General features: G+C 40.6%; 1 protein-coding gene across 2 annotated transcripts in view; it reads right to left on the bottom strand.

Annotated features, from left to right (window-relative positions):
* Positions 1-49: 49 nt before the first annotated feature.
* arhgef19 (Rho guanine nucleotide exchange factor (GEF) 19) overlaps positions 50-22,499 on the bottom strand; it is a 30,688-nt gene continuing 8,238 nt past the window's right edge. The window contains exons 1-16 of one of the 2 annotated variants that reach the window (XM_034695440.1): positions 12,538-12,619; positions 11,562-12,273; positions 10,983-11,471; positions 8,736-8,871; positions 8,565-8,650; positions 8,207-8,463; positions 7,354-7,514; positions 7,100-7,252; positions 6,661-6,790; positions 6,399-6,473; positions 6,217-6,306; positions 5,969-6,132; positions 4,067-4,225; positions 3,894-3,973; positions 3,700-3,804; positions 1,693-3,541 (exon numbers count right to left, since the gene is read on the bottom strand). In XM_034695440.1, coding sequence (XP_034551331.1) covers positions 3,387-3,541; positions 3,700-3,804; positions 3,894-3,973; positions 4,067-4,225; positions 5,969-6,132; positions 6,217-6,306; positions 6,399-6,473; positions 6,661-6,790; positions 7,100-7,252; positions 7,354-7,514; positions 8,207-8,463; positions 8,565-8,650; positions 8,736-8,871; positions 10,983-11,471; positions 11,562-12,252 — 2,931 coding nt within the window. In that variant the 5' untranslated portion in view covers positions 12,253-12,273; positions 12,538-12,619 and the 3' untranslated portion in view covers positions 1,693-3,386. Of the gene's footprint in view, positions 3,542-3,699; positions 3,805-3,893; positions 3,974-4,066; positions 4,226-5,968; positions 6,133-6,216; positions 6,307-6,398; positions 6,474-6,660; positions 6,791-7,099; positions 7,253-7,353; positions 7,515-8,206; positions 8,464-8,564; positions 8,651-8,735; positions 8,872-10,982; positions 11,472-11,561; positions 12,274-12,537; positions 12,620-22,499 lie in introns of those variants that run through there. The other variant, XM_034695441.1, reaches the window with a different exon arrangement.

The raw sequence follows: 22,499 nt of genomic DNA, 5'->3' as shown, positions 1-22,499 counted from the left end.
TCCATGTTAAACATTTGAAGCTCAAAGAGTCATTTCTCACACAGAGCATAAAATGGAAGTATTTATTTCAATGGTTAAACACTTACAGTAGTGTGCACACATCCAGTAAACATCCAGTGTAAAACAGTATTTATATTCAGCTGTATTAGAAATGAATCAAACTAAAAAGTTTATGGTTAAAAAAATGTTAAAATATTTGTCAGATCTTTGTTCATATAAATTACATCAACCTTTTTCTACTCTTTATACATGAAGCATCTACAGTAGAGAACATTTACACGAGAATCTCCTGAAAGAACAACCAGCTAGAGGAGTATAAATACACACGCTGCAACAGCAACCACTTCATTACAACTAAAAATGCAGAAAGAGAAATAATAAAGGGTGATAAAGCTCTCATGTGCCGCCGGAAGAGTTTATCTCTGAATGTTGATTATAGTGGTTTATTAAAAACAGGTCTGAGCTCAGTCACACTGAGCATTGATTGTTTGGGGACTCCTAATAAGGAGAAATCTATGCATGATGTTGGCTTTAATATAATTCAGTGCTATTATCTAACAATGTTAAATTTATTCAGCTGGAGCTTCTCAAAGTTTCTATATTAGTCAAAGAAGGCTAACTTAGACATTTACCCCACAGATCCTCTTTGTAAATGTGTCCAAAGGTGAATTTGTTACATCTCTACGTCCTTGTTTTCTGGAGACAGTTCTGCTCTTAAGTTTTATTTTCATTTTTGTCAACAAACGCCATGAAAAGACCAAAACTGACAATGTATAACCAGATTCTGCAAAGTTTATAGTGCTGAATGATTGGTCCGTAAACAGAAAAGTCATTTACAGATGACCTAAACTTTTTAAGGAAAATGCCCCAAAAATATAATTTTATAGGTACAATGTGCAGAAGGGGTCAGATTCTAGATTCAAACTCTCCCTTACTCATCCCTCCCGTCGGGGAAGCAACAATGCTTAGTTGACAAGAAGCTCCTGTGATACATGATAAGTTTGATCCTCCATTTGTCAAAGGATCAAAAACATCTTAAAAAACATCTCCCAAGCCTTCCTCATTAATACTGACAACATAAATCTATAAAACTCTTAAATACAATAAAAATCTTAATGGTACTCTACAGCAGCTGCTGCAGTGATAAGCAAACATTATGCTTTAAGGTGTGAACAGTGCATTAGTTGGGGACTATATTTAATTTGACTGATACTAACTTATGGTAGTATTTTCAGAAATACACTACCAGTCAAAAGTTTGGACACACCTTCTCATTCAATGGTTTTTATTTATTTTAATTATTTTCAACACTGTAGATTAATACTGAAGACATCAAAACTATGAAATAATCTGGTTTTACCATAATCTGGATTACAACAGTAGTCAAATAGGGCTATCCATTGTGTACTAACCCTACCTCTGAACAACACAACTGATGGTCTCAAACACATTAAGAAGGCAAGTCATTCTACAAATGAACTCTTGACAAGGCTCATGTTCATTAGAAACCATTCCAGGAGACCACTTCATGAAGCAGACTGAGAGAAGACCAAGAGTGTGCAAAGCTGTCATGAAGGAAAAAGGGGGCTACTTTACAGAATCTAAAATATAAAACATATTCTGCTTTGTTTAACACTTTATTGTTCATTAAATAATTCCATATATGTTCTTTCATAGTTTAGATGTCTTCAGTATTAATTTACAGTGTTTACAATCATTAAAATAAATACAAACCCTTGAATGAGAAGGTGTTTCCACACTTTTGACTGGTAGTGTATGTGCACAGAAAACTCCAGTCAGGAGGATAAGTTAATGTTAGCTTGAATCTTGACATGGGCTTTGTTGACATTATTAAAACACAGAGTCCTCGTCCGCACAACCAGAGGAGATCACACAGTCTATATTGTTACTGCAGTCAGTTACCATCCATACAGGCCATGTGGAGTAATCCACATCTTCTAACCAGGGCTGTCAGCTTTAACATGTTAGTCACGATGCAATTAAGCTCCAAAATTAATACACTCTTTTTTTATCTGTTGTTATTTTGTCCCATTCAGCACATTGTAGTTAAGCCAGCGTTTTCCTGCTGCTGCTGGGATGGAAAATAATGATACCATTTCAGGTTTGAATGGCACATGTCACTTTAAATTGCTCCGCAAATGACAAGTCAAAAGTAATGTGCACTTTCTGTTAAACAGAATTACTTCTTACTGCATACAGGTGCAGCTAATCAGACTGATGTCAGCGAGCAACCACATCACAAAGTCAAGTAGAACCTCATTCTGGAGTCTGTGAGTCGTCACACACCTGTGGATGAAGCTAACTGAAGAAGTTAACTACAGTGCTTACTAAAGAAGTGGGAATTGACTTGAGGCCAGTCAACACTGTGGAAGACAGTTTTAGGGAAGTTCTCAGGGTCGGCATGTTGTGACCAGTCATGAAGGACAAGATCAGTCACTCAGATGAATGGGATTCCCAAATCAAGACACGGGTAAGAAATGTTTCACGCTGTCAGGGAAGACTTGACTTGTTACGCAAAAAACAGAATCATTTGACAGCCCTACTAATCTGTGAGAGGTCATTGAATTAACTAAAATAGTAAAAGCACATCAAATTATTTTTGAAATTTAAATTTTGGTTAAAGAAAACACCCATGTTTATGAAATGTGTAATCTTCTATCTGAAAAAACCCCTTCTCTCATTGTTAAAGAACAGGAAGATTAATAGACCTTTGAAGTTCAGCTCAGCAGCAGGATCTGCCTGCAAGCGGTTTTCTGATGTTGTGATATCACATGAATGAAAGTGTTGTGTACAGTAACACAATCTATTGAGAAAAAAGAAACACAGCTGAGGAAATTAAAGTGGCACCTTCTGCTCTGTCCTCCTCTGACCTGACCTAAGAAATGTACAAGTTTACCTTTGGACAAGTTTACATGTTAAACCTGCAGGTGTGCATTTATCACAGGAAGCGGTAATGAAATGCATGCACAGAAAGCATGCATGAACGGAGTGCTCCTGCTTTGTTTTACCTGGAGACCTATAAAGATTGAAAATCTCTTTTTAAGAGAGATCTGGTCAAAGTAGCAGCCGTACAGTTTGGAGTGTTTTGGTTACAAAATGTGAACTTTTGTTGATGGACTCTTATTGTATAACAGTCTTTATACTAAATATGCAAAGGAGCATTAAAACATTCACAGCTAGCATGCTAAAGGAAAAAGCTGCTACACAGTTTAGCATCCATGACAGAACCAAACGTTTGATTCTTTTAGCACGAGCACACTAAACATACAGTAGGTCCCACAATCCGTGTAAAATCAAACAATCATCCTGAGGCTACAAATCTGCAGGTTAGCCACTGAGATGCACCTTTGACACGTAGAAAGCGTTTAGTCCTCTCCCTCCAGTTTCTGTGTGACACATTTGATGCGGATATTTTCTCTGAGGTTTCGGAGGCGTGCGCTGCGACTTGTGATTTCCTCCACGTAGGTTTTGGGGAACCAGCCCCGCTCCCCGTTAGACAGCCTGATACCCTCCACCCAGCCTGGTCAGAGACAACACACACACTTTAGACATCAAAAGAACTGCTCCTCTACACTGTTATCTAAAGTCATACATAAACATGCTGTCTTCTCCACGGGTAACCTTTATATAGAAGAATGTTTAAGTTTCTGTAAAAGAAGACTTCATCCACATTCTTACCGTCACTTGTTATGGTCTTTGCATGAAGAATGTCCGCCTTCTCCAGCGTTAACTCATCATGCTCTTGAGCCTGGTAGCTCTTGATGCACTGAACCTGGGGTATAGCTAAGAAGCACAACAAGCAAAAGAAAGATAAATGAGAGGACTTATAGGTCTGAAGTGATGTGTGGTTGCACCCAAAGCTCTCCACTGACCATCATTTTCACTGGCCTGCTCGATGTCTTCCAGTGGATTAGATGGAAACATGGCCGTGATCCATCTCTGCTTCCCGCTCCTTGGTGGAGGCACAAAGAAAAGGTCCGGTTAAAAGTATGAGATTGGAAGTGAAGAGGAATGATTGTTTTCACTATATTGTGTTTTTACTCACTCGGTGTGTGACTTCAGCAGGATCTGGTGTTTGAGATGTTGGCCTTCACACAGCTGCAGGTGGAAGATGAAGCCTGAGATGCCCTGCAGCTTCTGACTGAGATCCTTCACTTTCAGCTCCCCGATCTTGGCATGCACGAACACCATGAACTTCCATGTACTGCAAACATATAAAATAAAACATAAAATGAAAAGACCATGAAACCATAAACCTATTTATGTGTGATTTTGTATTGTGTTTTGCATTCATAGCCTTAAAAGAACACTGAAGAAAAGCATAAAGTTTGTAGAAAATTAGATAACTGATAAAACTGGGTGCAATCATTCATGCCAGTGTCCATACTAAGGGACTGCTTGTTGAGGTGTCTTCCATCAACTGATCAACTGTCGTAGAAATGTTGAATCCTCCACATTTTAACATTAAAGGGAAAACCCTATCTTCAAGGAATACCGTAATGTTGAAAGACGGACACTTTTAGGCTCTGGGGAGCTGTTTTCTCTTAGCTTTGCAATGGCAACAGTATAGCACCCGTTTGAGCACCTGCTAACCTTTACCAACTACAGTGACATTTCTTGCATTTTCATTGTTGCTCCAACACCATATATAACTATGTTTGTCTGCTCAATGATAAAAATGATTTTATCAACACTGTACATAATATCAAACATCTATATCCAGAACCAAATGCCCTGCCACACCAGCTGTATGTCTGTTAGCTTAGCTAAGTGAGTTCGAGTAAAAGTAATTCATTGAACTGAGCAGAGAAAGTGTAAAACAAAAGCTTCTTGTTTTGCACTTTTTATTTAAAATGATCAATGTATTAATAATAAAAAAAAAGTTGTGTTTTTTGACATAGCCAGGCTAAATGTAGCCTGTCCATGCCAACCTAAGCTAAGCTTTTCAACTATACTTTTATATTCAGTGTAAATACGTTAAGGCAGTATTGGTCTTTTGATCCAACTCTGCAAGAAACCCAAGTCCCAATATATCTTACTATTCTCTGTGTGCATCAATCAACCCCATATCATACAGTAACAATGTACTGACAGTAAAGAGATCGCTTTCTGATGCAATCTGACAATGCATGATGCATGTGAAAAATGTAATGTACAGTGCTCATAGAGAGAACATGAGACATGACTAATTAGACAATTGAGTAGGCTTCTTTTAGGGTTAAAGTCTGTTAAGAGTTGCAGAGCTGTGGCAGAGAAACCTCAGAGTTTGCCTCAGAGTCTACTACTGTTTTAAATGTTTTCTTTAGAATTTTTTTTTATGACAGAAAGGTTATCAAACCCATCTCTACAGGTGCCACATACTGTTAGCTCAGAGAGATTAAATCAACAAAATAAATTGCTTAGAGGCTTTCAGGACACCCTCATGGATCCAACTTTAACAACCACTGTTTAAAGGGAAGAGTACAGAGAGGAGGGTTGACTCCTGATTCCTGTGGCTCAGTGGGTAGAGTCGGTTCAATCCCAGCTCCTGCAGTCACATGCTGAAGTGTCCTTGGGCAAGACACTGAACCCCAAATAGCTCCCTCCATTGCTCAGCGGTGTGTGAATGTGTATGAATAAGATTAGCTAACACTGATGGACCCTTACTATAGTAGCCTCTACCATCAGTGAGTGAATGTGATGTGAATGGGTGAATGTGATGAGTAGTGTAAAAGAGCTTTGAGCGGATAGAAAGACTAGAAAAGAGATATAGAAGTACAAGTACCATTTACCATTCAACCTGCACATAGAGCATGTGTGTGTCTACGAAGATAGAGTTAAAAAAAAAAGAGCCCATCCTTTTAATTAAATTCTTCAAATACTGTAAATGGACTGAATAAATCAAGAGACATCTGTCATTGTGATGTTTAGGTTCTTGGTTTCTCTGTAATGACTGCAGATGACTCACTCCTTCCTCCTGGACAGCAGGAGGCAGTCATTGAAGAGGTGCAGGTACACAGGTTTGGTGGGAAATTTGAGCTTGGATCCAGAAATGCTCATCATCTGAGTGTCCACCTCCAGGAGCTCTCCATGTTTCACCAGCCAACGGGACTGAGAGATCAGAGGGAAGATCTACAACAAGAGAAAAAGAAAGGTGAATAAAAAAAGATGAAACACTGATGACAAGGACAAAAGAGGTGAAACAAATTCAGTCACCTTCCCCTCAAAATGGATCTTCTTATTGAGGTGAATAAGTTCCTCCATCCTCTTCATGGACTGTACGCTGGAGTTACATTCTTTGATGATCTGAGGAGACGCATACCAAGACTGTTATTACTGTTGTGTCTCAGCACAGATAATACCGCTCCCAACTGGCTATTATGGACGATAATCACCACCTTTTTTAGCTCATTGAAAGCTTTCGTGGCTGTGTCCTCATCTCGAGAGCCGGGTGTTGTCCTCTTTAAGATATTCTGAAAAATAAAGATGGTTTTGAAAACACGCCAAAGAGGAATCAATACTCTTGTTGTGCTCTGTTAGGGGAAAAAACCTGCTGCGGCAAACTGCTAAGCCTGGTCCAAATATTACTCTATTTACAGTTCTGTGTAATTTGATTTCAAGTGCGAACATGAATTCTGCAGTGAATGTTTAATCATGTACCTCCACCAGCATTTTAAGCCGTGTGATCCTCTGAAACGGGAGGATTAAAAAAGAGGTCAGAGGAAGTCTTTGGCAGACGGGGTCCTCCTCCAAACGAGCCAGGATGCCAGGGAAACGAGGATTCTCCTGCCTGAGAGGACGAGACCAGGACATTTAGAATAAAACTTTTAGAACCTTTAGTGAAAGTGGGTTTAAATTCCAGCATATTTTCATCCTGAGTAAAGAGAAAGACATCTTTCTCAGGAAGATTCATCTGCAAGTTTAGTCATGCAGGAGTAGAATAACACCTGAACACCCTGAGAGGAAATCCTGGACACCCAGTAAGAAACAATTAGACTTTGTGCTCTACAGCTATGAATGAACACAGGTTAATAAATGCTGCATATTCTGGGTGTGCATATAAGTTCAGAGATGATTCATTTGAGATGTTTTAACTCACAACAAGCGCTGATAGGTCTGCTCCTGATAAGCCTGGTTGGTAACATAAGGTAAATAAACTCTTCTCAGAGCCGGGCAGTGATCCAGGACGATGTCACACACATCAAAACGCAGAATGTCTTCCTCCAGACGCCGCTCCAGGTCCTGAAGAAACCTACAGGGAGCAGAAAATACCATTAGAGTAAGAAATGAGAGCTGAAGTGTTAAAAAAAAGCCTTGGGGCAAAAGAGGCGTATCAGAAGTGCAACACTTCACCTCTCACTGACATCTTTGACTTCAGGCAGCTTGGAGAAGAGCCACTGCTTGTGCTGAGCTCCGAGACACTCTGCGAGCTCGTGTGACAGCATGAAGTGGTCCACTGCGATGGTCAGACTGCGGATGTATGACGCTTCTGATGTCACCAGCTCAAACTTTGCCTGAGTTGATGAGGACAGAGTCAGTTAGACTTATAAATAACATGATATAGTAAAAAAGGTTGAACAATATTAACAACATTTGCATCAAAACAATACATTTATATTCACAATGTGCCAAGACTACACTCTTAGTAATGTGGCTTACAGGGATCAAACTGAAACCGGCTTTAAAGTGCTTGGACAATGTGCAGAGTTTAACGTTATAATAGATAGCTATGTTTTCAGACAACAACATGATCGCATGTAATCTTTACAAACTGACTGTAAGGAAGCAGAAGAGGGGGATAGAAATGGAGCAGAGCATGAGGCAGGTCAACAAGACTTTAGTCTGTTGGCTGCTCAGTGCTCTCTGCTTGGCTGATGACGGTCAGAGGAGCTGGCTACAGTCCTCTTTAATCAGACTGTGGTGCAGCTTTATCCACATGTTGGGGTTTCATAATAGAACATAAGCAGGTTGAGCTCTTTTCCTTCCTCTGACTTTGTTGAAATGTGTTGTGTTTTATATCATACATGCCAAGGAAAGGCATGAAAACATGATTCATAGGGAAACAGTGGATTTAGTTGGGTCCCTTTAGATCAGTGGTTAATCAGTAGAGGGTGATGACATCCTCAAACATCCCAACCCTTCTTATAATCAGTTGAGGCAGGAAAACTTGCAAATATATAGACACAATCTGAACCGTGTCATTCACCTCCTGTAGTTTCCTTTCCTCGTTGCTGAAGTTGTCGAGCTGACCGCTGCTCCGAACATCAGGGATGTCCTGCCACAGAGCAAATGCAGAGCCTCGTGATGAGCGAAAGGAGCTGGATGGAGACAGATTAGAAGGAGACGGGGTCCCGTCTGATCCCTCGTCCCTGAGCCCCTCCTCCTCTGTGCCTGGCTCCTTCCCCTGCTGCCTCTGGATCTCTCTGTTGATGGCAACATCGCTGTATTCCTGGTACAGTATTGCTATTATTGGACATATGGAAAAGTGAAAAACAATGTTAAAAGAAAATGCATCAGGCCTCAGTCTGAATATGAGGGAGAGACAGCTTAACATTTGGACTTACAGCTGGGTAAAAACCGTGATAAGCGATTGGAGGCAGGAACAGCTGGTAGTGTGGCTGAGTCCTCGTCTATAGATTTCTTTCTCATGCTATGAAGAACACATATATCAGCATTAATGCATGTCTTTTAATGTCTGGTGTTTCTGTGATGAAATATTTGGAGTCTATATTCACCTGAGTTTTGAGCTCCATCGATGTATTGGCATGCCATTCTCACTGGTGGGCGGCAGAGAAGGTGCAGGTCCTACAGGACTGTGGGGGGCGCTGTCAGTAGAAGCTCCTGAGCTGCGGTGTTTAGAGTTTGGTTTATCTAAAGAGGACAGGAAGTAGAAGGAGCAGGTGTGAGGTCAATACGTAAGAACGGTAATGTTTAGGGCCAGCTTCTTCATAGCTCCTGTGTTTGTTAAATCTGCATTATCCATTCTTTGAGGAGTAACAGACTCCTTCTTCTCTTCTCAGACATTTAGGGCTTGTTAGATCGACACAGATGAGAAATGGTTGGGAGTCAAGATTGAGGAATAGGAGGATGACAAGAAACAGATTTCAAAGCTTGTGAATGACCTCAGGACAGGCATCACATATTAGGTTAGTGTCCGTCATTGTAGCATCACACACAGGCCTTTGGTGGAGGCTGAACTGCTAGCATAGGTGCATGAATCAGAGCAGCTGGTGAGCTATCTGCTGCTTTACTGAGCTACAACAGCATAACGATGAGTAAGTTGACTTTTAGGTTAGATGCTTGTTTTGAGGCTTGTGTCTCACTATATCTAACATTAAAGCAGGCTTAGGTGACGCTAATGATAAAGCTAACTTGGCTAAAGTGCTTTATGTTTTGTAACAGACTAACAGGTGAGCAACAGCTCATGTATGGGAGCAGTGATAGTCTGTGGATCCTCAAATTTCTCTGCCAAAGAGATTGGGATTACAAACAACTATTAGCACCCAGCATGAAGAAGTTTTCATTATCTGTAAAAAATAAAGCGTGTGGTACTGTTAGCAGTCGCAACAAGGGCTAAGGCTTTCTGGGTTAAAATATATAAGATGTGTTTGAATGATATGATGATGCAGAATCTTCTGAGGACTCCTAAAACCGCACAGATTTGTCACTGCTCTTCACAGTCTCTGTGATGCACTTCTGTTTCTCTGAGACTTTATGTAATTGTAATGCGCCTCAATGCATATCAAGTAAAGTATACTTTTCAATGTAATTGCAGGGGCCGGTGTATCTGCACTGAGGAACAACTGTAAACAATCTGATTAGAACTGCAATTCCTTGTAATGCCCTGCTGGTTTTAGATCTTGGTTTTAGTAATAATTTCACATGTTTAATTTTTCGACATACTTTTTGAAACCAATCAGATATAATCTCAATCTGACTAAAAAGGGTGAGGACTGGCTGTTGGAACAAAGCCTCACAGTGGACTTTGGGATTGTCTCACTGTGGGATTGGACCGTGTTCATGATGCCAGCAGCGTATTAAATAGCCGTCTATTCGGTGATTGAAAATCACCAGGAATAGCATTTTAAAAGGTTGCATGCAATATGGTTTTGGAATGTCTTCACCTGTGTGGATTAGTTTGCTCTCAATTTTGACTGTATTCTGTGTGTTTTCATTCCTTTAGACTAGTTGGCTCAGAATATACACTACCAGTCAAAAGTTTGGACACACCTTCTCATTCAATGGTTTTTATTTATTGTAATTATTTTCAACATTGTAGATTAATACTGAAGACATCAAAACTATGAAATAATCTGGTTTTACCATAATCTGGATTACAACATTAGTCAAATAGAGCTATCCATTGTGTACTAACCCTACCTCTGAACAACACAACTGATGGTCTCAAACACATTAAGAAGGCAAGTCATTCTACAAATGAACTCTTGACAAGGCTCATGTTAATTAGAAACCATTCCAGGAGACCACTTCATGAAGCAGACTGAGAGAATACCAAGAGTGTGCAAAGCTGTCATGAAGGAAAAAGGGGGCTACTTTACAGAATCTAAAATATAAAACAGATTCTGCTTTGTTTAACATTTTTTGTTCATTAAATAATTCCATATATGTTCTTTCATAGTTTAGATGTCTTCAGTATTAATCTACAGTGTTTACAATAATTCAAATAAATACAAACCCTTGAATGAGAAGGTGTTTCCACACTTTTGACTGGTAGTGTATGTTTATTTCAAATCGGTTTGGAAATTAGCCGCTTAGGATCCCTATCCCCATTTTAGTTGGTCAGGTTGACCCTGTAGTTATTTTATTCACCTTATATTATCTTTAAACCATCATACTCAGTTTGTGGAATGTTGTTTTTTAATAGTTTTTTTTTGCTGTTTAAATTTTTTGTAACTTTGTAAGTTTTCTGGACTCTCTTTTCACTGAATGTCAACACATTGATGTTTTTTCTGTTAACTCACAGTCCATGTTGGGGCTGAAGCAGGAGCTCTGTCTGTCCCTGGAGGCTACCCGAGCAGACAGTGACTTCCCCAGCTTCAGAGTGAAGGAGTTCTTCCTCTGAGAGAGCTGCAGTCTAGATATCAGTTCTGAGGCTGAGAAGCGCCGCCGTTCCTGATCCCCTTGGCGAGTGCGTGGCAGAAAACTCCCCCCTGTGGCGCATAATGCCTCTACTGTCCCTCTGTCCTCCCCCAAACCTGGAAGTGAGTCCTCTATAATCTGCAGTGGTTCTTCAGGTAGATTAAAAATATCGTCGTGACTGAGGTTAGAGAGATCTGTAACTCCGTCTGTAGAGGATGCACTTGACATGGCCTCCAGGGAAGATAATCCACTCAGGTCCTCCTCCAGGAAAGTTGCAAAAGGTCCTGGGAAGATGTAGTCTGGGTCCAGGACTGGACTGCTGAGAGATTCATCACTGAGGCTGTCTGGAGAATAAACCTGCATCTTCCGCCCTGGAAAACAGAAAACATCTCTTTCAGACTGAGAATAAACACATTAAGAGAAACTATTGAGACATCTTATAAGAGCGGCTCCATGCTTACGTATAGACTTCTCTTTCAGTGAACCCTGTGATGTCCTCCTCTGTGGCTGGTAGGAGTCTGGGCTCTGACATCCAAGACCCTCAGGTGAGGATGGGGAACAAGGTACCTGAGATTCCCAGGAGTCTCTGTTTGTGTACAGAGAGGACAGAGGGAGCGACAGGGGGAGGCTAAGAGCTGAATGCAGGGGTCGACACACTGTTGTGACACATCGTGGCTTTTCGTTTTGCTCCTTCAAAGAAGTCCTGATGCCATTATGACATTTGAGCTCAACGTCACTCACAGGTGTATGAGAGTTCAGATTCAAAGTAGTTTCATGCTCATTGTCTGTCCTGTTGCAGCCCCTCTGCATGTCATTCAGTTCATTCAGAGTGTGTCTAAATCCATTCAGGGGCCGGGACTGTGTCGTGCATTGTGCGTCTGGAATAACAGTTTGCCTGTGAGAGCCAAGTCTGTTTATTTTGGGTGTCACCGGTGGTTGGATCTCAATAAAAGCCAAAGTTTCCTGTTGGCAAACGGCGACATGCTTATGGTGACAAGGGTGGAGGAGAGGTCTGTCCTCTTGGGCCTCACTCAGAACTTGGGACTCTCCTGAGCCGGGGATCCACATGCTGGGACTCTCTCCTCTGCAGTGAAAAGCGTGACGGTGGGGTTGGAAATCAGGAAAAGGTGAGAATCCATAACCAGGGAGCATGGCTGGATGAACACATGAGATCTGGAAGAATGGAGAGGGAAAATATTACATTTTGAACAACATAAAAAAACGTATCTGTATTTTTATCTTACATCTCTTAGAAGAGTCAACAACTAATCAGTAAGAAAACAAAGGCTTACAATCACTTGTTTAAAATGCTATTTGAGTTTGAATCAGGTAATCTACAACAGGGAAGATATATCTTATTATGGCATGATAATTTGATTCCTTCATCTTTTTTTGTTTATCACAGGAATAAAGTTTTCCTTAATAGATTGATCATACAGCCCATTTGAAGCCCCAGCAGCCCTAAGGATAAGGCAAAGGCCTCCTCAGCCAGGGACTGTGGGTTTTAGCCCCAGCTACGGTGGTCTGCAGCAGAAGCATGTTGGACCAATAACCCAGAGGTTGATGGTACTGAAACTACCCTCTGCTAGCACACTTTTCGGTGCTGCAGTAGCTGAACAGTCTGAAGGGACTTGGCTTGAAAACTGGAACCAGTTCAGCTCACATCAAGTTTGGAAATAGAGCTGGTAGCTGGAAAGGTGCCAGTTTTCTTCCTGGGCACCGCCAAGGTGACCTTGCCAACAGCTCGGGATGCTCGTCCGTGTGAAGCCCCCTCACTCTGACATCTTTTCATTAATGCAGGTTCTGTGTGTATGTTATAAACTATGTGTGTGTAGCATGCTTCAACAGAGTGGAGACAATGAAGTTCCACTTGCAGATTTATAAAGTTTATAAAGAGGGATACCTGTTTGGAACCTAATTCTTCAAACAAGGCACATTTAGAAGCAAGGGGTACAATTTCTGGTCTGCAACATTTAGTAATTAGGATTATTTGTAATTAATACCACAAAACATATTTAATAACCAATTAAAATATTTTTCTTCTTAATATATTTCATAAGGATACATAGACTATAATAAATGGACATAGTATCTGTGACGTCACCCATCTGTGATCTGTGCTGTTTTGAAGCCAATCGTCGGCAGGAGCCATATTGGAAATGCTGAATTCAGCCTAACTTTGTCAGAGCTAGTGTGAGCTAAAGAGTCGGGCTTTGAGCCTCCTAGCTAACAGCTACAGTGTTCTCACCTGTCAGCCATTTCCTTAAATAGGCAAAACTCATAATCTTAATATCTTCTGAACTGTCGTGTTATAAAATAATCTGCCCCCCGTACAGTGTGTGCCAATAGAGAAATTGGCTATTCAGACTACACTTGTTTTTTGAACCAGGCTGTAAACATGTTTATTTCTGCTGTAAAGATCGTCTCCTCTGAAGTGGCGTGTATGTGGTTTCCGGTGTTTCTGCAGCCAGCCTCAAGTGGACACTTGATGAACTGCAGTTTTGAACACTTCCTCGTGGGCTTCATATTTTGAGACCTGAGGTTGCTGCTTGGTAGGCCCTTGCATGCCACTTCAAGGTGGAATATTTATGTTTGTTACACCTTGTCTGCGATGTGCAACGTATGGAGGTGGAAAGGTGGGGCAAAGTTGTTCCACCTCTGATCCTCCCTCTGAGGTAGTAACAGAGTTGTAATGGAGGGAGAACAGTGGACATATGCATCATCAGAGCCAGGAGGGTGGAGCAGCGCTGTGTGTATGTACATGTCTGAGTATTTGTATGTATGAAATCAAACACTAGGACATGAGTATTACACTGTTGGAGGGTTCATTGTGTATGTACAAAGACATAGGGACAGCAGGATTAGTTGAAACTGTTTAGGAGGACAAAGAAACCTGACAACCTAACTTTCTGAAAATGTGTGGATTAAATTTAAATACAGAGGTCTAACAGGAGGAAAGTGAAAGTGAAGAAACTTAAATGCACCCTGAGAAGTAATTGGTTCATCAGTCTAAACCAACACAGAAACAGAGCACTTATCCTGCTACCAAATAAGCCTAAGGTTGACTGAACATGACTCTCTGTTAGCTGCTTGGCTCAGTGTCGCTGCAGGATTCCTCTGACTCGACCAAGTGTTACATCGTCTGTTCAATTACAACCCACTGTAAGCAGTAAGTTATCAGAGGGACTATGGATGTGGAGTTTATGGAGTTGGGAGAGGAATGACTTTGTGAAATGGGTCCTGCATGAATTCATGCTCCCTCAATTAGGATACACACACACACACACACACACACACACTAACACACACACATTCAGCAAATACTCCTGGAATTAGCGAGATGGATGCTGAAACTATTGACGCGTGTAGGATGTTTCCCAGTCAAACCTCAGACACTCACATATGCTTGCATGGAAACACACACACGCACACACTTAAGTCTAGGTTAGTGTGTCTCCTGAGCCGTGTCTTCCTGCTTTAATTAAAGACCTCCCCACACGCAGTATTCTGCCCCTGTACTTAACATCTTTACACACACACACACACACACACACACACACACACACACACACACACACACACACACACACACACACACACACACACACACACACACACACACACACACACACACACATAAAACAACACACCAGTTCCAGACAGGATACCACAAGAGACAGACAGACAGAGGAAGAGAGCTCGTCCTCTGCACTCTCACCTTTCACCTGAGATCCATACTCATCCATCACTCCGGTTGTTGGTTCCTGTCAGCTCACGTGAGCTAACAGACACCTCTTCTGATTGACTATTTACTGTGAGTATGCATTGAAGCCTCAGCTGATCGTTTAGCTAGCTCGCTCTTTAACTTAAACACCGGGTAAAAAGACAGCTGAGACAAATAAGTATGTGTAGAGGCAAGCAGAGGTACATGGCGCTATAGATTCTGCATGTTTCTCGGCAGTAACAAGCTCACTTTTAAAAAAAAGCTGAACCTCATAGCAAAAAGAAGTTACTGTAGAGCGTCCAGCTGCTTACTGTAGCAGTCAGTTTATCAATTAGAATTGCTACCAAAGCCACAATAACAACTTGCAGACCATATTTCCAGTTACAGTTTCAGGTGTACTCGAGGATCCTACTGTCAGTGTGATGTCTTAATGTAGTGGTTTTATTTGTAACTTCAAAGTTACAAAGTTGGATGGATATGTAGCAGCAATTGAGACAATAGACTGAGAAAAATAGGCTTGCTATTTTGGTCAAATACAGAACAGTGTTGTTATTGATGTTGAATTAGTGCTACAATGCGTACACATGCACTCTTGGGAACTACACTACCAGTCAAAAGTTTGGAAACACCTTCTCATTCAAGGGTTTGTATTTATTTTAATTATTTGAAACACTGTAGATTAATACTGAAGACATCAAAACTATGAAAGAACATATATGGAATTATTGAATGAACAAAAAAGTGTTAAACAAAGCAGAATATGTTTTATATTTTAGATTCTGTAAAGTAGCCCCCTTTTTCCTTCATGACAGCTTTGCACACTCTTGGTTTTCTCTCAGTCTGCTTCATGAAGTGGTCTCCTGGAATGGTTTCTAATTAACATGAGCCTTGTCAAGAGTTCATTTGTAGAATGACTTGCCTTCTTAATGTGTTTGAGACCATCAGTTGTGTTGTTCAGAGGTAGGGTTAGTACACAATGAATAGCCCTATTTGACTACTGTTGTAATCCAGATTATGACAAAACCAGATTATTTCATAGTTTTGATGTCTTCAGTATTAATCTACAATGTTGAAAATAATTAAAAGACATGAAAACCATTGAATGAGAAGGTGTGTCTAAACTATTGACTGGTAGTGTATATTGACAGATGAGAATAAAGTCTCCTTCCAGGTCAACTTTACAGACTCACAGTGTCCGCTGAGGTTATGGATAAAGGGCATCTAGTCAGAGTTGGAGTTCAGAGGGGACGTCGATTGGATTATTAGCTGCAGTTGTTTCACATTTCTGGTAAAATAGATTTCTAAGAACTTTGATGTTCCTGAATAAAAGCCAGTGATTACCAGGATTGTGCCATGGCTGATGGGTTTTACCTTTCCTGCTGTCCACAGAGGGGGTTTTCCTGCGGATGATTTTATTTTGACAACAAACAGGAGTCAAGAACCAAATGAAACCAAAAAATGTGTCACTTGCCTCCAGAATCAATGACTTTGTATTTCATATTTCTCTGAGCACCTCTAACCTCTAACATGTTGGTTATTTTAATGTTAGCATGATGGTTCCATTCTGTTTCTAAACAGCGTGTTTCAATAAAACTGCGACTTTCAAGTTTGTAACTTTGGAACCTCAGAAACTCACATCATGCTTTTACTTCACAGATCATCGCCTTGATATTCTTTGTGTGTCACAGAGTTTATTCTTTTATGGAACTATAAAATTTATTCAGTCTGTGTGGTGACATTTTGAAGCATTCTTCAGTTTGTTTCTCCCCCTACTGCATACTCTCAGAACACAGAGCACCTCATGGTGTGTGATTCAGAACAGAGAGGGTCACACTCTGTGAATGTTAATTGTTAACTATCTTATCTCTATGATCTATTTGTTTTCAAAAACTTACATCCAACCACACGTGGATCATTTTGAGTTGAATGATGCATTGTTTGTGATTTACTGATAATACTGTCACACAACATCTTCATGAGGTATACATTTTTTATGTGTCTGTCAAATATAGCATCACATTAAAGTGCACAGCTGTAATTTCCAGGAGCAGAAGAGAGTCTCTTAAAGAGGATTACAGCTCAAATGCATGCCTTTTCCTAAAGTATCATTTGTTCATCATGGTGTTTGTTTGCCTGGAGAATAACAGACCTGAAATCATAGTTTACCGTCTCTTTTTGAGGAGTGCACATGTGCTGTGAATATGAAGCTGTTGAAAAGCCACACCTGTTCTTGAGGCAACGGTAGACGGGCGAGTCAATCCTATCTCTCTCTGTTTCTCTCTTACACACACGTTGCCTGCATGTATGCACACACACACACACACACAAAAACACACTGAGTAATGCAGGCACAAATGGTTACCTGTTCCCGGCTGCAGACAAAGGCAGCCTTTATGTGTGTGCCTGGGCCAGGCTGCCCTGAGCACAGGACACCTGAGAGGGTGTGGGAACTGTTTATACTGATCAGCTCATATAGTGCAGCCACTGAGCCATATAAACACATCCAGAGCACTGCTGCATAATAACACAAGCTCTGCTGGTGTCTGCGTGTGATTACTGTCTGGTTACTGTGTAATCCTGCTGCAGATGTACAGCATTAACCCAACTCCATGCACCTCCATCTGCAGTCTGTCATGTGAGATTAAGGATGAATTATTTCCTTTTACATTGTATTATAGAGAAAACTGTATTTCATCATCAAATGATCTTAAAAGATAATCCCAATGATTGAATGTTCACATAATCCTCCACAAACAGCCAAGTCTCCATAAATCAACATCCCCTTGAAGAAAATTAGCCAACGTCTGTTTGATGAGAAACCTCAGAGATCTCAAAACTGACAATAAGCCTCACCGCCAAATTTATCAAAACATGGACGCATCCGATTACACGTACTGCACATTCCTCACACCGGCACAATTATATAACGCTATTGAAATTTAAATTGCAAAGAGGTGTAATTTCCCTTGTCATAGCAGGGTGTTATTTGTGACTGTTGTGGACTTTGCTGCCAGTTTTCTCCCCTGTAATTTCACTAGGCTGCTCTAAGACGCCATGTCTGCATACAGAATTTAATGAACGGCACTCTGGCATGCCTTTAATGCCAGCAGCCACACGAGGAACTTTTTTAATTGTGACATTTTTTTTTATCTTGAAGGTCTGAGAATAATCCTTTAATGGGGTGTGTCACATAAATATTAGCATAAATCCACATCTGATGCAGCCTCATTCAGAGCCAAACGTTGTGTAATCACATAATTAAAGATAGTTTGATGTTTGCCAGGGGGCAGACGAGGGTGTTAAAACAAATGGATCCACTGTTTGAGTGTTTGTGGTCACAAAGGTGAAGAAATACTTTCTCCAAAACAGACTTTCATTATCTAAGGGGGTATTTTAGGGTAATAGAGAAGTGTTTTACTAAAGTGTGTTGTACAACACAATGGCTGTTGATGTAATACAGTCGGCTATTATCTGAAAACGAACTCATCAGGTCAGGGTAATACTGTACTTTTGAGGTAGCCCGGTGCAGCCAGCAGTCAGTGATTAATTAGTTTGAGCCAAGACTTCCATGTGGTGCACTCTTTAGAGTCCAATTAGCAACTTGAGTGTTCATGTGATCAGATCAAAAGTGAAGCAAAATTCACCCCTCAAGATGTGTCTGCAAAGTTAACGCCAACATTTCATGGTTCACCTGCTGGTGACCTCTCCAGGATGTGCCCCGACTCTCGACCAATGGCGGCTGGGATAGGCTCCAGCCTCCCTGCAACCCCAAACAAGAAAAGTGGTGTAGATTATGGATGGATGGATTTCATGGTTCATTAAATTTGCCAAAGGAGTGCCCATTGGTTTGTTTGGTGAGTCTCAGTTTTGCTGTAAACGGTAATTTACACATGCCTCACCCTGGATTATGATCCTCAAAAAGAAACCACTTTTCTTGTGATTTACTTGCAATTAAACGGTCTTGAGTTTGCTGAAATAACAACACCGTGATACATATTTGTAAAAAGTAAAATCTCTGTCAGGTCTGTCCTCAAGAGGAGAAGAAAACAACTTTTAAAATGTTTGTTGAATGGAAGTTGGATCCATTGTTTCATGCCTTTCAGCAAGTCGGTAAATTTAATCACTGATTGACTTCTGAAACAGCTTCAAGGAAATGTGATGCTTGAAATTTTGAGTTTGAAATTTTTGATCTTTGATAGATTATTAGCTGGGTTTGCATACAGAGATGTGTTTCGAGTGAGAAATAAATCAACATTAGATCACCACCCATGGCAACCACAACCACAGTGTGTAAGGATGGCGGTGCCTGCTTTTGCTCTCCACACGAACTGTTCCTGAATACACCAAAGTCTGCAAATATGAGATCTTCAGTATCATTTTAGACTACAAATGCAAAATGGACACTACAGCACGTGTTGTATCTAGACCAGAGCTATAGAGGAATGACAGCAGCATTTACTTATTTTCATTTGACAAATTCAGTCATCCACAGGGTACAATCCCCCAGGAAGGGGGGTTTATTACTAACTGCTGGTGTAGAAATATTTGTAACAGTGTCCAGCTCTTTAATAAGACTATTAAGTCTACAAATTTAGAAACTAAGGGACTTGGGGGTGAGGGCGAAGCTTGTAACAAAAACAAATTGATTGTCAGCAACCTTGTTGTTCACGTGTCAAACCTTGAATTTCATTATTACCCCTGCTGCCTCACAGCATCAGTATTATGGACCTCATCACAGCTTATAGGTTTATTAAACACAATTTGATTTAAAAAGTCATTTGAACATTTTACAAAAGTGATACTATCAGTAGAAACTCTAATGTGGCCATGGGAAACCACTTTTACTGCAGAGTTTTTAAAGGTGCATCAGCTTATTTTGTTAAAAATAATGTTGCTCCTGAGAACTGCAGCCTGCAGAGGAGTTAGATCACTTGCTGCAGAGAGGTAAGTGCTAAATAATACATAACACAGCTCCATTTAAAGTGGCTGATATAATGTTGAGCTTAAAGTTAGAAGTATGACAAACTTACTGATACTGATGAAGGATTATTTAATATTTATTTTCAGTGATAAGAAAGATAGATGTCTTTAAATCTAACACTAACTCTTGTTTGTGCTCTCCCTCCCCCTCACTGGTTCCTCCCTGAGCTTAAGTCGGCTGCGTTTGGTCAGACAGACTGAAGTGTCCTAACAGTGTGGTGTGAGCAGCTCATGTGTGTGTGTGAGATCGCAGTTTAACTTGGTCGCATCAGACCACTAATTGCCAAGTAGTAGACTGAAGAGAACAGCACTGTCTGCTGAGACAAGACATGACATCACTCAGCGTCACTTTTAGGAAACCAGCCTTGTGCGCTCTGCTCTGTGTGTTCTGCAAAAACAGCTTTCAGGACATTTTTTAAAAACGCAAAGGGTGGAGATGAAACTGTGTTAACTTGCCAACAACAAACAAATATAATTAAGAAATGTGAAACTATCATTGGAAAGATGCAGCAGGCTAATATTAAAAACAGTGCCCGTTTTAAGTCAGTCGTTTTTGTGTTCATTTACAGCAAAAGTTTCATTCTTACGGACAAAATGAACTTGACGCTAACAACGGTCACTTCTGGTGAGGTTAATCTCCAGACTTTGTTTCTGTTTTAACTGTAAGCAATAGCACTACTTTTCAAAGATAGTTAACTCCAACAGTGCCGTAAGCATCATCATTACCCAGCTTTCTAACTAACCTCTCAGCTGTGTCGCATACTTGATCCTGATTGGTCAAAAACCCTGTAACAACAGTTATAAGTCTTAATCGTATAGGAACACCAGGGACAATCCGATCACACACATCATATTAAATTAATCCGTAGGAAGTTTATGATTTTTCCTCATCCTGTTGACAATGTGGCAAAATGCAAGCTTACAGGAGCCTCTGTAAACAACATGGAGGACATCTTTAATATGACTCTCAATTTGTTTTGAGTTCACAGACCTTTAGAACAACCAATCAGTCCAGTCACCAGCAGAGAATAGATGGCGAGAGGAGGAAATTTGTGAGGGATGTAAAAACACACAAAGAGCAGAGGGAAAGAGACGTTGGTCAAATTGAAGAAACCCAAACATGAAGCAACTACAAACCCCAACATGGCTCAGTCACAGGACTGGTTAAGTTAATAGTTACAGGGAAGAGGATTTCATACATGTACTGCTGTTAATTTCTGCATCGTCAGAAACCCTGTGAGACACAGTCTCGTCTCACCCTGTCCGGATTCTATTTCACATAACCATCTGCTTACTAAACATTATCTCTTAAAACTAACTGACTGGCCTCCTGTTGTTTCCAGCCTCAGACACTGGGGATACAATGGTAGAGTCTCTTGTTGAGATAACACCGGCTATGTCAGGGCTGTCAAACTCATTTCAGTTCAGGGGCCACATACAGCCCAATTTGATCTCAAGTGGGCCGGACATAAATAACAAAAATTCCAAATTGTTCTGTTTGTTTTAGTGCAAGAAGGTATCAGTAACATTAAAATGTTTACATTTAATGAACTATCTTTTTACTAAAACAGCTGTTGTATTTTTCGCCATATTGAGTCTCAAAGTGGGGCCAAATATTATATTCTTTAAGCACTGAAACCTGCTGTGAACACACCAAACACACAGGTTTCCCATTCGATGACACACAGAGTGTTATATTTACAGCAAAAGAACAGAGATTATCATAATGAAGAAGGTAAAGTTGAATATTGTTGACTCCTCAGCTCCAGCATGAACGGTTTGCTTGCTGGACAGTGTTGTATGCAGGGGTCCAAAAAGTCTATGAATTTCCACTGGATTATGTATACATATATTTTCCTCACTTTGAGAAAAAAAATCCTGGAGCGTGTTCATGAGCCTTCTGTCAGCTGTTTGATTGTATGCGACCCCCAGAGAACAAATTTGAAATAGTAGTTACTTTTATTGAAAAATTACAGTTAATGTCTTCTCTGTAATTTTTTCACTTTGCAAAGTCGTCCTGTGGGCCAGATTGGAACCTCTGGCGGGCCGGATTTGGCCCGTGGGCCGTATGTTTGACACTCCTGGTCTACGTAGAGTCAGATACTGAATCCAAACCGTGTGTGCTCTCCACACCCTGCACCACCACATACAACAAGACTTAGAGAGTTTCTCATTGTGACTTGACCCCATTTGCTATGTGTCTTTACACCAACTATTCAATCAATAGATTTTTACACTTGGCACCAAATCACAACCATAGACTGTATACATAATGGACGTAGTATCCGTGACATCACATATCAGTTTCTGAAGCGCTGTTTTGAAGCCAATCGTCTGCAGGAGCCATATTAGAAATACTGAACACAACCAAACTTCTGTGGAGCTAGTGTGAGGTAAAGAGGCGGGCCTTTAGCCTCCTAGCCAACAGCTACAGTGTTCCTGTCTGTCAGTCAAGTCAGTCATGTCCTTAAATGCGCAAAACTCGTAATCTTTATATCTTCTGAACTGTCGCGTTATAAAAAAAATCAACTCCTGTACCGTGTGTGCTGATAGAGAAAGGAGCTATTCAGACTGAAGCTTTCTTTTTTGATACCAGTCTGTGAACATGTTTATTTCTGTTGTAAAGATCGTCTTCTTTGAATGGGTGTGTATGTGGTTTCCGGTGTTTCTGCAGCCAGCCTCAAGCGGACGCTCA

Source organism: Notolabrus celidotus, chromosome 11 (genome assembly GCF_009762535.1).
Source record: "Notolabrus celidotus isolate fNotCel1 chromosome 11, fNotCel1.pri, whole genome shotgun sequence".
NCBI lineage: Eukaryota > Metazoa > Chordata > Actinopteri > Labriformes > Labridae > Notolabrus > Notolabrus celidotus.
The sequence above is the reverse complement of the archived record's forward strand: the minus strand, read 5'-3'. Positions and strand labels throughout refer to the sequence as shown.